Below are 17,697 nucleotides of genomic sequence, written 5' to 3'. Positions count from 1 at the left end.
ATACACAAATTCCTGTGCACACTGCACATAATCTTATTTTGAAGTAAAAAACAAAACAGGAACAAATACAATTCACACTGCTTCATGTGGCCCACGGGCCGCAGTTTGAGGACCCCTGGCATAGTGCATCAGACACAGACTTTGGCTTCCATTACACCTGTGTATCATCATCAGGAAAGATAAAATTATTGTCTTGTCAGAGCTGGAAACATCAGGAGAGTGAAATGTTTCATTGGTAAAGCAAAAAGCAAGGTTTCCAGGGTGGTAGGGACTTCCTTGCCATGCTGGGTACCGAAACTTCTGTATTGGTCTAGCTTATGAAGGAAGAAGTCCGCAGTGGTTAAGAGCAGAGGCTGATGTCACGGTGCCTGAATTCTTTCCACACCACCACTTACCTGCTTGGCAAACTAACAAATTATTGAACCTCTCTCGACTGCAGTTTCCCCATTTGGGGAATGGGGTGATCACAGTAGCACCACCTCACATGGTTGTTAGGAAGGCCAAAGGAGCAACATAAGGAAAGCACGTAGAACGGGGTCTGTTCTGTTCTAAGTACAAGATAAGCCCTATTCAAGTATTCAAGCCCTATTCAAGTAAATAAGTATTATTTACTTATACCTAGTACTGTACCTGATTATCAAGTCATGTTTTCAGTAGCATGGCATTACTACTTAGTCTGAAATCATAATCGCTATAGAATTATTAATGTGGAAAACGCTTATGGGGAGGAGGACCTTCTCTCTTTCACACAAGCCCTAACACAGACAGGTTTTTGGTCATAAGGAACATTCCAACCACGTGTAAAAAGTTGGGGCAGTGGAGTGTTTATTTACTCTGTTTTTCTGCCTAAGATCTACAATGCACAATTTTTTTAAAAGAAGAGAAGTAAAATCCAAATTTGGTTTGGCACATATTATTTTTGCAAACATTCTAACCTAGTACATCCCTCTGCTGAGATGAAATTAATATTTTTCCCTTCCCTTTCTCTTATTGACCCTTTTCTGATAATTTGCAGTCCTCTCCTTCTCCTCTTCCTACACCTGGTTTGACAGCACCACGGTCAGCTGAAGACAGGCCCCGTGCAGGCCCTCTGTCCATGCTGAGATCAGCCTGCCCGTGGGTCTGCACCCTTATGACAGTGCGGTGACAGCCACAGCTAATAGGCTACATGGTCTCTTACTGTTTTAGTTCTTGTCAGCTCAAAATAAAGTTATTTTGTCAATGGAATACTACTAGAAATCTATCCAGAAATGAATAGATCAGACTCGTGCTGAGGAATCAAACCTTGCCTATAGATTGGGCACATGCTTTTTTCACTTATTTTTAAAGCACCATAGATTTGAATCCCTGACTTAAATTTTTCTTGAGTTTTTCCCTTAATTGTTGGAATTAAATTACAACAGAATGTTCATTTCCTACTGAATACAGAACATTCCTGAGTTTACAGGTAGAATCTTGACTTAGTAAAACACGAAATGGATCCTTTCATTGCTTTGAGTTCTTTGTAAACAGGATGTAATTAATTTCAGACTCAAGTAACACAGGTAACACGTTATCAGTGTAGATATATTCACTGGGAAGGAGGAACCAGTGACTTTTCGACTAGAAATTTCTGCCAAAGGATCAAAAATCCAGATTAGCTCCTTCAACAAGCAGTATAAAATAAATATAAAAGATAACTGGGTAGAGAGAGGGATGTCAAGCGTACTTTTAAAAATGGAAGTAGAACTGGGTGCTGTGGTTCACCCCTGTAATCCTAGCACTTTAGCAGGCTGAGGGAGGAGGATCATGTGAGGCCAGGAGTTTGAGACCAGCCCAAGCAAGAACAAGACTCCATCTCTACAAAAAATAGAAGAATTAGTAGGCATGGGGGCCGTGCTTGTAGTCTCAGCTACTTGGAGGCTGAGGCAGGAGGATTGCTTGAGTCCTGAAGTTTGAAGTTACACTGAGATCTGATGACACCACTGCACTCCAGCCCAGGAGACAGAGCGAGGCCATGTTTCAAAACAAAAAAGCTAGAAAATTTCTTTATGACTGTTTGGAATGTTGTTTGTTTGTTTTTTTTTTAAATAATCTGATGAGGGAAGGTAATCTCATTCTGTTTTTCCTTTTCCATTTGAGCATACAGAAGAGTGATAGTCAGAGTCTACTACCTCTGAAGTTGGACTGGCAACCTGGCCTCAGGAGAATTTGGCTGGGCCACTCTATGAATCAATGGCCCTTTATAAAGTTTAATCCCCAAACAGAGTGTTTGTACTATATTCTTTAAAAATTAAGTCCTTGGGGCGGCGTCTGTGGCTCAGTGAGTAGGGCGCTGGCCCCATATGCTGAGGGTGGCGGGTTCAAACCCAGCCCTGGCCAAACTGCAACAAAAAAATAGCCGGGCGTTGTGGTGGGTGCCTGTAGTCTCAGCTGCTCGGGAGGCTGAGGCAAGAGAATCGCATAAGCCCAAGAGTTAGAGGTTGCTGTGAGCCGTGTGACGCCATGGCACTCTACCCAAGGGCAGTACAGTGAGACTCTGTCTCTACAAAAAAAAAAATTAAGTCCTGTGGCTCAAGCGGCCAAGGCGCCAGCCACATACACCTAAGCTGGTGGGTTCAAATCCAGCCCGGGCCTGCCAAACAACAATGATGGCTGCAACCAAAAAATAGCCAGGCACTGTGGCGGGCACCTGTAGTCCCAGCTACTTGGGAGGTGGAGGCAGGAGAATTGCTTGAATCCAGGAGTTGGAGATTGCTGTGAACTGAGATGCTACGGCACTCTACCCAGGGTGGCAGCTTGAGGCTCTGTCTCAAAAATAAATAAATAAATATTAAGTCTTTGATGTCAAAAGAAGGTGAAGGAGAAAATCAAATTGTGGATTCTTTTATTCTGTTTGGTCTCGCCATATTTGAAGTGAGACTTTCAGAGCACTTCATTCATTCCAGTGTCCTGGCCCCCAGAGGCTGTCTTCACTCTCAGCAGCTTCAGCTTCTGGGCTTTTCCTTCCCAAAGGCAGACTCAATATCTTCCTTCTGAGCACCAGAATCCATAGAATGATAACCCCAGTGAATACCAAGTTAATGCATGAATCTCGGAGGACCTGGAATTATTCATAGTCCTTTGCAGACAGCCACCACTTGAGTAAACCATGCAAAATGGGAAAACAAGTTCCAGGCTATTAAAGGCTCCAGATGATGAAGACACATAAGGATAACCTGGTAGCCCCAGTGGAAAAATGTTAACTGGTCTCTCTGTTGAGTATCAGACCAGTTTATTGTGAAGATTTCCAGAAGCCAGAGAGTTCCAGGCTCCCCCTAGAATCTGACAGGACAACCAGGACTATCCTGTGTAGCTGCCACTTATTCCCAAGGCTGATAATAAATTATCGAAATTCCTATAATTTGGACAGCACCTGTGGCTCAGTGGGTAGGGCACTGGCCCCATATACTGAGAGTGGTGGGTTCAAAACCTGGCCCCGGCCAAATTGCAACCAAAAAAATAGCTGGGCGTTGTGGCAGGTGCCTGTAGTCCCAGCTTCTTGGGAGGCTGAGGAGAATCACCCTAGCCCAGGAGTTGGAGATTGCTGTAAGCTGTGACGCCATGGTACTCTACTGAGGGCGATAAAGTGAGACTCTGTCTATAAAAAAAAAATTACTATAATTTATCATAATACAAATATATTTTGTTATGTGCAAAGAAAACTAAAGAACCAATTATAACACACTAGAGTTTTTATCTGTATTATTTCAGATGAAAATTACATCTTCACAAACTACTAGTGAAATAGCAGTTTCCCCAGAGTGCTAATAGGATTTCATTAATGCGTTTCTTCCTTTTCAGTTTCCACATGACACTCTGATCCCTGATGGAAAAAGAGTAATCTGGGACAGTAGAAAGGGCTTTATAATACCAAGTGCAACATACAGAGAAATAGGGCTTCTGACCTGTGAAACAACAGTCAATGGACATGTGTATCAGATGAACTATCTCACTCATCGACAAAGTAAGTGATCCTGCAAAGGTAGGAATGTAAGCCAGCATGCTCTATGGTCGATCTGCTTAATGAAACGGTCATTAAAAAATTTTCTTTCTCTCTTCTTCTTGCAGCCAATACGATCACAGATGTCCAAATAAGCACTCTGAGCCCGGTCAGGTTACTCAGAGGTCAGACTCTGACCCTCAACTGTACTGCCACCACTCCCTTGAACACCAGAGTTCGAATGACCTGGAGTTACCCTGGTGAAGTGAGTGACCCATGTTTCTATTTCTTGGAACAGTATTTATTTTTAGCAAGTAAAATCCCCCTGGGTTTTTGAGATGAGAAAAATCAGAAAATCGGACTCCTGTGGGAGTGTTAGTCAACAAAGATGTTTTGGGCTGGGCTTGGGTGCTTTCCTGGCCTGGGATTTCAGAGGGTGATCTGCCTAGATACCGTCTTTTGATGTCTAACAGTTCTGTTTGGAAGTGTCTAGCCTGGTATTTCTATTGCATGATGATGTGTGGAAAAAGGGACTGTTTCATTCTTGGAAACTATCCTCTAGGATTTAGAGATGAGAGAGAAATTTATCACTAAATGCCAGGCAGGGACTGTCTTTTGTGACAACAACAACAATTTTCCAGAAGGTTGTCTTTGTCAGCGCATTCATGTAAGGTGCTGGCAGACAGTCAGGCACCTGATTGGAGCATGTTTGGAGAAGATACTACAGTTTGGCCATCCAATATTCCATTTGTTCAGCGTCAGAGGAGCAATTCTGTCCTCCAGAAAATGAAAAGAATGAAGACTGAGTCAGCTTCCCTCATTCAAACATCCTTGCAAACAATGCTTATTTTAAAACTATGTAAATGGGGAACTATGATCAAACATTAAGAAAATTTTGACAGTAGTTCCAGCCCCTACTTCTTATGTATTAGTGTGATTTATGTAGCATATCCCAAGGATAATCATTAGGTAATCCTGCAGATTCCCCAATCACAAAGTCAATTTATGATTAAATTATGTGTGAATGATGAATGCCTCAGTCCTACAAGCTAGTTTTTTTCCATCAACATTTCTTGGAAATAGAATAACTTGACAACAAAAAGATGTAACAAGTACCCTGCTTTAAGAACGTGTCAGTCACAAACTATTTTCTAAAAAGTGATATTGTTTCATTTAAATTAAAATGCTAGGCCTGGGCACAGTGGCCCACACCTGTAATCCTAGCACTCTGCGAGGCTGAGGCAGCAGGATCACCTGAGCTCATGAGTTTGAGACCAGCTGGAGCAAGAGTGAGATCCTGTCTCTACCAAAATAGAAAAAATTATCCAAGTGTGGTGGTACGCACCCGTAGTTCCAGCTACTTGAGAGGCGGAGGCAAGAGAATCACTTGAGACTAGGAGTCTGAGGTTGCTGTGAGCTAGGCTGATGCCACGGCACTCTACCCAGGGCAACAGAGTGAGACTCTGTCTCAAAAAAAGCTATTATTACTTGTAGCAGTATTTTTTTGGGGGGGGGAGTTGATAGAAATTAAATATTCTCAATAAATGCCATGAGGGAAGATAACTTTTAACCTATTAGTGTTGCTACTGTAGGAAAGAGTATTGATGATACATCTGTTGAACACCAATAATCTTCTAAGTTGGCCCTATCCGGTAGAACTTGCTGTGATGGAAATATTCTCTATCTGTGCTGTCCAACACAATAACCACTGGCCACATATGGTGAATGAACACCTGAAATGTAGCTAGAGCAACTGAGAAACTGAATTTTTTATTTTATTTTTAATAGCCACATCCAACTGGTGGCTGCAGTCATGGACAGAGCAATTCTAAAACACAGATGAGCTATTTTCCACATCAGAAACAATATCAACGTTACTCAAATTTGGGAATGAAAGAGTTCTCAGAGGGAGAAGTAATACCTGTGTACACAGAGAGGCAGAAATTCTCCTCAGTCTATGTCAGGGGAATGGTTCTCTGGCTTTTGATAGTAGTGATAGTCTTTTTTCTGGTTCCTGAAGAGAAGGGCTAAACGTGTTTGTCTATTCCAACAGGGAAGGAAAAGGACAGGTGGTAGACATTTGTTAAATATGGCACAGAGGAGAGCTAAATTCAAATCCCAAAGATCAGTTCTGGACAGCATCCAAAGTCTTTTTTTCATGTCCCCTGACTGTGCTTCCATACTCGTCCCCTACCATGGGGAAGGAGTGAGAGGAGGAAGTAACATATTATGTGTTATAACATGCAATACTTAAAAAAAAAGAAAGAAAAGAAAAGAAAAGGAACAATTAAAGGAGAAGGCAATGTGAGCTCATCTTTTCACAGCAGAGGACAGGTCACTGTTGCCCATTCAGACTACTGAGCCTGAGGGCTTGTCCTAGACTTCCCTGAGATAAACACGGGGCACCTTCTAAGTGTTGACTAAACTTGTCCATGGCTTTGTATGTCCCCAGATCCATTTACTATGACTGAGCAGAAGAAATTGGCAACCATTACTCAAATAGTGAAATAAAGAAACTGTAGGATTCTAACAGCTTAGTAGGGATAGCCAGGTCTCATTATCTTTCCCTTCACTTCTAGTAGGGAAGCACAGAAAACTCACATGGTAACTTATTAAGAGAAATGCTGTCATTGAGCCACTCTAAAGGCAATTGCTGCCCAGGTTGTGTGTGTGGTAGGTGTACCTGCAGGACAGGGTACTGTGTGGAGAGAGGGGCTAGAGGAAGGACATGAGATTATACTGGGAAGACCTGAGTTCCTGGCCTACCTTGGCCTGCATCTGTCTTTTCACTTTCTTTAACCAGTAGGAGGGCAATCAGCCTGCCAATCTCCCTAGGCTGTTGTGAAAAAACGCATGAGATAAGGCAAGTGAAAATCCATTTGGAGAAAATTAAGGGCTAGATAAATGCTACTATGCTACATAGTTAAAGCATATCTACAGAGAGATACAGTTTGCAAACAACTTACTCCTGCCTAGGTTTGATAAGTTTCTCAGCATCAAAAAAAGAAGCTGTTGTTAAAACAATGGTCTGATAGATGTTAAAATCTAATATAACTTCAGGCATGAACAATTACTCCTTCTACATTTGTTAACCGTTTTCTTTCTAGATAAAGAAGAGAGCTTCTATAAGGCAACGAATTGACCAAAGCAATTCCCATACCAATGTGTTCTACAGTATTCTTACTATTGACAGAGTACAGAACAAAGATAAAGGACTTTACACTTGTCACGTGAAGAGTGGACCGTCATTCAGATCTGTCAACACCTCAGTGCATATATATGGTAAGCCGGGGTTCAGGGTTGCCCACTCAGGCAGGATACCTTCTAGTCACTGTGGACACTTGGGTTCTATAAACAAACACATTTTCTGTTGGCCAAGAGTCACATTGTCATGAATGAATACAACTTTGCCAGTCCCCTCCTCCCTTCTGCCAAAAACCAAATCACAGTAAGTGTTCTTATAATTTAACACTCTCAAATTGGACAGAGAGTCTTTCCTTTAGAAGCTTATTATGGCTAATAATTCAGTTAGGTAATAAGATATTTATGAAATTCTTTATTTCATGTTCAATATAAATAAAACAGAAAAAGATGATCAGTTTTACCTTTACTATCTGGGAAAAACTTCCCAGGGACTACTACAACTTAGAGGTATAAAACTATGCTATGATGAGGCGGCGCCCTTAGCTCAGTGGATAGGGTGCCAGCCACATACACTGAGGCTAGTAGGTTCAAACCCGGCCTGAGCCTACTAAAACAACAATGACAACTACAACAAAAAATAATAGCCAGGCATTGTGGTGGACACCTGTAGTCCCAGCTACTTGGGAGGCTGAGGCAAGAGAACTGCTTGAGCCCAAAGTTTGAGGTTGCTGTGAGCTAACATGCCACAGTACTCTAACCAGGGCGACAGCTTAAGACTCTGTCACACACACACCCCCAAAATTTAGATGATGAATTATTTAGAATGAATGCTATTTTATCCCTGGTTTTACCATCATGGAGTCCTAATATTATTGTCTAATCCCAATATGCAAATTCTATAAAGAAAATACTTAACAAGCTTCTTTCCATTCTGAGAAGGGAACAGTGTGAAGAGCAGTTGATTTTTTATTTTGAATTAGTTGTTTTAGGGTGCCTGGAGGATCTTTCTCCTATATTCACCAGGTAGATTTTTAGAAGTATCTTCCCACGTTTTTGTTTTCATGATATAGCTATTTAAGGTGTTTCCCTTTCCCTTGGTCTGCCACTGTTTGATGTCCATAGGACTTGAAACCATTTGATTTTAAAGCATTTCAGCAGTTAGGGTGCTTTTTAAGCATTTTATTCGTTGATGAACATTCAGGCTCATCCATAGGATCAGTCGTAATTCCGTTCCAATCCCGCGCTCCTTTAATGAGGTCCTAAGATTTTGTTTACAGAGATCTATTTTTTCTAATGTATTTATTACTTCTCCTTTCAAAGAAAAAGCATTCATCACTGTGAAACACCGAAAACAGCAGGTGCTGGAAACCACCGCTGGCAAGCGCTCCTACCGCCTCTCTATGAAAGTGAAGGCATTTCCCTCGCCAGAAGTTGTATGGTAGGACCACAACTATTTCCCTATCAGTTGAAGATGTGCTTTGTAAGTAGGAAAATGCGAGAGTCCAATGACTTGAATTTCTGACAAAATATCAAGAGACGTTCTTCAGACAGCACTAGAGAGCTCAGAACTATCCTGATTCCTGGGTAGTGGAGGTGAGGAGGGCGGGGAGGGGACATGTCGCCCCAGGATGGACCTGGGCTTGTGTAGTCAGTCCCTGACTGTGACCACACTCTGCATCTCTAAACCTTCCCATGATGGCAACATTCTTCGAATGGAAATGTGTTAGGCCATGAGTGGAAAGCATCTTGAATGTCTAACATGCTCCATTAACCCTGAAGAAGTGGGCTCTTGTAATGAGAATGCTGAAAATAATTCTTTTATATACAGCTGGGTTGAAAGTTCCAGGCTTGTTTCAAAATTAAACAAACATTAATGGAGACGAGACTTATTCCTTTGAGGGTGAGGGAAGAGAATGGACCTACTTGAACTAATTAAGTTTGTTTTGGCTCAAAGTTTACATATTCAGAAACTCCTTAAATTGTATGTTTGTGTGTTTTTTATGCTAGTACAACACCTGATGTAAAACAATGTAATCTGCTTATAATCTGCAGTCATTTTGTTAAATTACTTTTAAATGACAATATCTTTGGCTTAAGTCATTACCTTTTAAACAAAGGACATAGTGCAAAACTGATTAGGAAAACAATCCATACAATAAAGAAGTGGGGCCATTTTAACATCTCCTTACCCAGGCCTCACTTGGCTTTCAATTTCAGGAGTGCAGTGTTTGTTTTCATTTTCTTCAAATATTTAATAGGGAATTAACGAGAAAAATTAAACTTTGTGCTATGCCTTCATGTCGCCAAAGTAGAAAAGGGATTTTTTTGTTTTGTTTGTAATATCTAAAATGTTTAATAGTAAATTTTTAAGTTTAATAGTAAATTGAACAGTGATGTAATATGTCTAGGAGATACATTTGCTCTTTCCATGTTTGAGAGTACACTTATCTGCTGGTGTTGATTTCTTCAGTAATTTACCAGCAGGGCCTAAAAGAAATTCAACCCACTTTTAGAAATTGCTCACTTGTTAACATGGAATAATTTGAAGTAATACTAAATTGATTTTTATATCACAAAATCTAGCACAATAATTCTAACTGCTTTGGAACTGAGACCCACTAGTAATGGAAATTTGTTTGCAGAGCTAGGTAATAAGTGCATGATGATGAACTAAATTTCCAATATTACAGCTTTTTACAGGACACGATAAATTCCAATACATTAAAAATGCCCATTTAAAGAACTGTGCATTTGAGTGAATTCATAGCATTTTAGAGGTATAAGAGACTGTTGAGAACCTCTAGAAAATGCGAGCCTCTAGAGAGGCTCCAACAAGTTAGTCATACGTGTGGCAGCAGACACAGGTGACACATCCAGCCTCTGATCTCAGCTCTGCATGGGATGGAATGGTACGAAGGCACTGATTCTACATTTTAAATGGTTTTTTAAAAATTTTCTTCAAGTTGATACTTTGTTTTGTGCCTTAATTGTTCTTCTTCAGGGGAAAAATCTTGATAATCTCGATTTTAATTTAGTTTATGAAAGGGACAACTGGTGTGACCATTTATGTAACTAATAAGAACTCCACATGAGACCACAATAGAAAAGTCTATTTTTATTTTTATCTGGATAAGTGATCTAGTTCATCTGACTTACAATGGCCCTTGTACCTCCGATGGAACCTCATGGAAAACTCTGAAAAACATCTTGGGTGGAATTAGAGCTGGTGCCTCTGGGTTAATACTTAAGTCACTATGGCTACCTGCATCTCTGTGGGTACATTAAGCCACTACTTTTCTTTCTTCCCTCGCTGTACCTCTTCCTCTTTGTCAGTAAGTAGGAAGGGCCACCTCGTCTAAAAATCATACCTGCATTTACTGAAAAGTTAATGCCTAAATTTTTAAAATCAGTATTTTTGATCAAAGGTTCGAAACTGATACACTTGAGCTTGCAAACGTAAATGACAATGTTTATCCAAGTGCTGAGAAGCCTGTGTGATATGAATTATTATATCATGCTTTTAACCACAGGTTAAAAGATGGGATACCCGCAGCTGAGAAATCTGTTCGCTATTTGGCGCATGGCTATTCATTAATTATCAAGGATGTAACTGCAGAGGACACAGGAGATTATACGATACTGCTGGGCATACAACAGTCAAATGTGTTTAAAAACCTCACTGCCACTCTAATTGTAAATGGTAAGTTTACTGTTTGTACTTCCTTCTGGTTCTGGTAGGGGACAAATTAATGAAAATTCATAAATTCAAAAGTCCTTATGAAAACCAACAAAGAAAATAAAATTTAAATAATAATTTTAAAAACTACTTCTGTTCCCATCGTAACCATCTCATGTTGACTTTTTATCTCCTATAAGCGATATGAGTTTTTATCATTACGATCACAACCTACATACCACGGAACCAAATTATTAAAGCTCTCAAAACACTTCTACTATTTTTTGAAATCAGAATTATCTTAACAAATATGAGGGTTTGTTGGTTGGTTGTTTCTGTGTTTGTTTCCCTGACATCAAAACCAATGAGAATGTGGTTCTTCCTGTGTGGTCCTGGAGAAAGTCAGGACAGTTCTTGACTTCTGTCCCATTCTTCATCTCCTTTCCAGTGAAACCCCAGATTTACGAAAAGGCCGTGTCATCATTTCCAGACCCGATCCTCTACCCACTGGGCAGCAGACAAACCCTGACTTGCACTGTTTATGGCATCCCTCAACCTACAATCAAGTGGTTCTGGCACCCCTGTAACCATAATCATTCCAAAGCAAGGTAGGGACAGTGTATTTCTTGACTAACTTTCAAATACTTTTGGACACCTGGAATTAGATTCTTTAATGGACACAGATGAGAATTTTCCGATAGAATGCGCAATATATTTGGGGCAAAGGCTTTCCCTGCCTTGGAAAAAGGTAGGCAATCTACTCTTTCCTACTGAAAGAAGGATACATTTGGGGCAAAGACTTTCCCTGCCTTGGAAAAAGGTAGGCAATCTGCTCTTCCTTTCCTACCTTGGCTAACAATTTCAAAATTTTTCTCTCTAGCTTTCAGTTCTAAGAGCACAGGAACAGAACTAAAGTCTCCCTCTGAGCCATTATTTGAGCTTGGGTGAGAACTCCAGTTTCTTATTTCCCGACTGAGCATCCCCAGACTTTGGCTATACCACTATGTCACACGGGTCTCCCCATTTGTCATTTTGTATCCATTGGCTATGATATAAGATCTCCCCAACTTGATGACTATGTTTCCTACTTTGGGGCAGGCATAGTGCCTGCACACAGAAGATGCTCAGTGTGTATTTGCTGAATGAATACACCCCACCCTCTGCTAGCTGCAGCATTTCCTTGCATCCTGTTGATGACTGTCTCCTGTTTGCTTTTTCCCCCCTTTTGTTTAGTCTAGAGGGATGATACTAATGATAGTTCATGGGAGCTAATTTGAAGAACAGAATAGAATTGATAGTTACAATGGTAAGATATTACTGAAACTGCCCAAGAATGATCATTATGCCAGAATGTTTTCTTTATTACTTCTAACTCCACTTGCAGAGTGTTTGGGAGGATTGCCCAAACAAAAACAAAACTAGGTTGATAAAAAAAAGTCAGCGAGGGGGTAATTCTAGCATACATAGATAGAAGTAGCTATTTGGTTTTCTAGATTCTTCCCACAATTTCAACTCTTGGTCTTGTTTTTTAATCTTTTGTTTAGGGTGTAGTACTCTTATAGTGGAAAGTTACTGGTGAGTTACTGAATTCCTGAGAAGTAGCTATTTCCACACACATCTGATTTCTCATTTATGTCATTTTCTACAAATAGAAACATAGAAATACAGAAATAACTTGCAAATCTTGAATACCTTCTTCACCATCATGGATATTTAGTCCAAAAGACAGTGAGATCTACTGAAATTTTGTATTACTTTCCCAATTTGGGTAGCTATCAGTATTTACAGACCTCTCCCTTTAAAATCTTGATAGGTGTAAAAAAAAAAAAATCTTGATAGGTGTGCTAATCTAACATGCGAATAAATTAAAAATAACTAAATAATTTAAGGTATTAGATTTGGATAAAAGGATAGAGTTACCATTGTGAGTGTAGACTATTTTATTACACAGTTGGGGTTAAATGATGCTAATAAAATATGGTTTAAGGAATGAGACCACCTGAAGGGAAACTTTGCAAATATTAGCTCTTCCCAGTTTCTTTGTGGTATATGGGATCTTCCTCTGTGTTATGGAATGAGTTTGCCAAGGTATGAAGAGATTAATTCCTTTTGGAATTCTCCCAAGACTCAGAGCATTGCCTTGAATGTTTGTTGACCATTTGAATTATTCCATTTCTTTACTATTTGTTCCTTTACTATTTAAGTTTCCCTGCTGCTTTGTTTCTGTCATATGTCATTGCTTGAAATTATCTGCCCAAGAATGTGCACAACCATAAGAAGCTCTTGTTCTTTAATTGTAGTCATAAGGTGCTGATTGAGCAGCCTACCTGCGTCAGGCCCAGATCTGGTGCTTGGTGGTTAATTGGTGTACTTATCTTAGAAGTGGGAAATGAACAGAGCTCCTCTATGTCACCTTGTCACAAAAAATAAAGCTCAAATTTATAGAGAAATGAAACCCTCTTTAATTACTAAAAATTGTCATGTATGTCATTACATAAATATGTTTTTATTCAGTTAGATTGATTCGGATTCAGGTGTAGTCAGGATTTTAGTGCATATACTTATTTTGAGTTAATATCGTTACGTATTCACATAGTGGCGTCTACACATGATTATCAGAGGTAACTAACATGTACACATCATTACTCTTAAATAGGTAAAATAATTCCTAGTATTTAAATTTCAGTCTCTACTTAAAGAGCACATTTATCTATAGCCATAGCCAAGGATTTAGTTTAGTTTTGAGGATAGAATGTATCTAAGTACTTCAAAATTATTAATTGGTTTAATATGGTCAGCTTATTAATGTATCTAAGTTAATGGAGAAAGAGGTTCGGACTTAAGTCAAATTATACAGTTTTCTGGAGTCATTAAAGTACGTAAATATATTTTAAAACTATCAGAACTCCTGATAGTTCAACTAGAAACTTCCTCCTTTTAAACAAAAAAGTGGTAAAATGTTTCATGCAAGTGAGCTATGTTTTAACTGAGTAATATTTTATAAGAATTTGTCAGAAATTTATAAGAAATAAAATTGTAAGAATTTATAAGAAATAAAAGGGAAAGGGAAGCTCAAAGCTGATGAGCCAAAAAGAAAGAAAGAATCTCCCTTTTATTTTTCTGCTTTTAAAAAAAGTAAAGTGGCTGATCACCATGGCTCAGGCCTGTAATCCTCACCCTCTGGGAGGCTGAGGCAGGTGGATTGCCTGAGCTCACAAGTTTGAGACCAGCCTGAGCAAGAGCGAGACCCCATCTCTACTACAGATAAAAAAACAAGTCAGGTGTGGTACATGACGATAGTATCATCTATTTGGGAGGGTGAGACAAGAGGATTGTTCAAACCCAGGAGCTTGAGGTTGCTGTGAGTTATGACACCATGGCATGTTACCCAGAGCAACAGAGTGAGACTCTGTCTCAAGAAAAACACAGACACACACACACACAAACACAAAGTAATGTGGTAAGTGATAGGAGAACTAGGATATTTCTTCTGAATATTAATAACATTAAGATAAGTTAATAACACTGAATGAGGTGAAATTTTTAGGTCTTTCTTATCCTCAGCAATTGGTAGTGACTTCTAAATAGATATTCCTAAACCTGTTCATGTTAGCCTGGGCATAAACTAGGAAGCCCCCAGAGGGTGTTACCTTCACTGTACCTTTTGCCTGTCTATAGTTTGCAGCTTCTGTTGGTATTAGATAAGATCCCTACTTCACAGAGAGAATGCGCGCATCAGATGAGGTAACGTGAGCGGACAGGTGTGGAGTGCCATGGAAATGGGTACACATCGCTAAGTAAGACCCAAGAACTTTTAAGGAACGTAACAGGAAATTTCTGCCTACTATAGTGCTAGTTTCACAAAGTGAGAAATTTTACCAAACATTTCTGAGAAACGAAGACAAATTGGGAAAGTAAAATACAATTTTGTTTGTGCTTTAGAAATAGAAGTTTAGTTGGGGGGGATGGGCAGAATTAAGGAAAACATGACTTTTCAGAAGAAGAGAAATTAAGGAACTATAGAAAAGTTGGGCAAAAGTAAAAGGAAGAATAATTAGAAGTGTGTCATGGGGAAATGAAGAAATTCTGCCAGTTTCTGTGGCCTGTCCCATTCATTTGTTTCCCGTCATGGGAGGAAGTGGTTCTGCACTGTGGGTTGGCTGAGGCTGGGGTGGGGCTGGGTGGGAAGCCCACTCCACACTCAATTTCTAGAACTTCCCATTCTTCCCCCCCACACACACACACACGTTTTGAAGAACTGAGAGGGATACTAAACCTCCCAAGCCCTGAGCTACTCTGATCTCAGGGTTCCTGATGAGCTTTGCCACAGCAGTGGTACAATCCCACAGGAAATACTGCTTAGATGAGATTGCTCATGGCAAGGAGGTTGGTCACTAAAGGAAGAAGTCACCATGCAGGACTGGAGGGAGGGGGCCTCTCACTGGGGAATGGAAAGGGTGGATTTGAGGAACCCAGGAGCAGAGAGGGAAAGGACAATCTTGGCATAATGTGTGGACTCCACATCACCATTTTCTCAGGCAGGATCTAAGATGCTGAAAGGCTGCTTTTACTTATGAATACTTGAGGCCAAGGAGACCCTCTGGTAACTGATTGGGGATTTTTATGGCCCGAATGGGGCTTGGAGCTCTATTTGGCCGACTTCCCACAAACACGAGACGGGGGCGGGAGGGCGCCTGCTGGATCACCCTTCCTCACAGTCTCCACTATCTCTGACCCCCTCCATAGTGTCCAGCACCTACCTGGTCGTTTGGGGGGGGGGCTATCTTTTCTTCTTCTTTAAAGTAAGGTATGTTTTTAAAAAGCTGAACATGTTTGGATCTTTAGAAAGGTCAAGGCCTGCAGCTTTGGATTACTGCAGTTTTGTTTTGAGAACACACATTCTTTAGAGCAGAAGCCACTTTGTCTCTCCCCACCTATCACAAATCATTATTTATGAGTAATAAACAACACTGATTGATTATTAAAGCTATCAGTGTTACACATACTATGTTATTCTCCCTCTAATGGAAATAAAAATATCTTTAGGTAACATTGGGTTTTCGTTAAAATCTCATTCTGTTTATAAGGTTATCTGTGATGACCAAAGTGTGTAGAGAGAAACTATTACTTACATCGCATTAATACTGCTCACATCTAACAAACAAATTTTGTACGTCATCAGTATCAACCCAAATACTGGTATTCAGTCTAAATTTGTATTCAATCTAAGTATACTGTTAACCACCTGCTCATCACAATTATTGAGTAGGCACCAACCATGTGCAAAACAAAGATAAATAGCATTTGTCTTTAGCATTGTGGAGATTACTTATTGAATCTATGTATGTACCTGCAGAATATCTATTACGCAGGCTCAGGCATAGAGACCTGGGAATCAAGGAAATGGGTTCTATTCTTGGCACAGTCCCTGACTTCTGTGTGACCTTGACCAGTTATTTAATCTGTGCTTCCATTTCCCCTTCTGTAAATGGTAACTGCCGTGCTTCCCCTTTCCTAGAATATATAGCTATGAAGGAGTTAAGTGAGAAAATCACTTTAAATTACATTTTCTTCCTTCAAAAAAGCTCAAAATAATTTCCCAATTGTTGCCCACTGCTATTTCCTTTCAGTTCCCTATAAATTATAAAACAAATTGGCCATTAATTCTGAGGATGAGTGCCAAATTAACAGAAAATTTCAACTGAAGTAGAAAAGTCTTACATGGAAGTACAAACTTTGATACGAAACTAACTCTGTGATTATAATGTTAATAATGACCCAGTGAGAAAAAAAATGCAGCAGCCCCTCCACCATCGGTGTCAACCCACATTTTCTTCAGTGCCAACCTGGACCACCTTTGCCAGCCTTTGTCCACCCATACAAATCAAGGCATTCTCATTCTCTGCTCTGTTAGCTCTAAAACCTTGCTCGCCTTATTTGATCTTTTGCCAATGAGGCCCTTAAAGATGCAAAAATGTTGTTAGATTCTCAACTCCTGGAAGTTTGAAGGGTCCAGTATTCTTTATTGCTTTCTTAGCTACAATGGTGAGTTATCTAAGTAATACCTAATAGACATACCTAATGGATTCTCAAGGAATTGCTTCCAAAACTCTAAAGTAGGTCAAACTGGAGTTTAAAATAATTACATGCTTTAGAAGTTAAATAGAAAATAATCTTCCTTAGCCATTCTCAATGACAATTTGATGGGCCATTTCTGAAACACTCTTCTACGATGGAGGTGTAGAGAAAGATGACCACTCCAGCACTAAGTGTAGTTTACTGTTTTCCTTTGGGGGATTTCGGGGATGGAGGGTGGGACGGTGGCCTACAAAAATCAGGGAAAGGCAGAGGCATCTAGAGAAGGGCCCAACTCTGAGAAGGGCTTGCCTAATTGCATCTCTCTATTGTAAGTCAGCAAATTGGCAAAGAAAGGGAGGCCTGAATCATTAGCGATGTGTGAGGGATAGATCATTTGGGGGTAACACAGTTTTATGCATCAGTGGGGTATGTAAAATTAACAGGGCAAAAGCAAAACAATTGTTAATGGTAGTTAATTAGAAATGTACTCAAGGACCCAAATTTAATTGACTGCCAGCATGAATGTCTTTTTATGCTGTAACAGTTTTATGCCCCATATTTTATTTTCTGCCTACAAAACGTAAGTTTTAACAATTGAAAAATTGAGAAAGTCAACAATTTCCCAGGGCAAAATGTAGGTCAGATGTCTGAGGAAAACTGGGATTTAAACTCTTCTTTTGGAAGTAGGATTACATACCTCCTGTTTTAATATTACTCACATTCCTCTTACATAAATAGACAATTTTTATCCATGTGTCTCAACATACATTCTACGCAGTGTGGGCATGGCTATGCAGCTTCTAATCGGGCATGCTACAGAGAGTTTTAATTTGCCACA

General features: G+C 39.9%; 1 protein-coding gene across 1 annotated transcript in view; it reads left to right on the top strand.

The window, feature by feature from the left end:
* FLT1 (fms related receptor tyrosine kinase 1) overlaps positions 1–17,697 on the top strand; it is a 187,719-nt gene that overhangs the window by 52,560 nt on the left and 117,462 nt on the right. Inside the window, exons 5-10 of the mRNA XM_053563427.1 lie at positions 3,823–3,985; positions 4,090–4,226; positions 7,069–7,243; positions 8,426–8,543; positions 10,636–10,805; positions 11,230–11,389. Coding sequence (XP_053419402.1) covers positions 3,823–3,985; positions 4,090–4,226; positions 7,069–7,243; positions 8,426–8,543; positions 10,636–10,805; positions 11,230–11,389 — 923 coding nt within the window. The remainder of the gene's footprint in view (positions 1–3,822; positions 3,986–4,089; positions 4,227–7,068; positions 7,244–8,425; positions 8,544–10,635; positions 10,806–11,229; positions 11,390–17,697) is intronic.

The sequence above is a fragment of the Nycticebus coucang genome, chromosome 15 (assembly GCF_027406575.1).
Source record: "Nycticebus coucang isolate mNycCou1 chromosome 15, mNycCou1.pri, whole genome shotgun sequence".
NCBI classification, from domain to species: Eukaryota; Metazoa; Chordata; class Mammalia; order Primates; family Lorisidae; genus Nycticebus; species Nycticebus coucang.
This window is presented reverse-complemented; position numbering and strand designations above follow the sequence as displayed.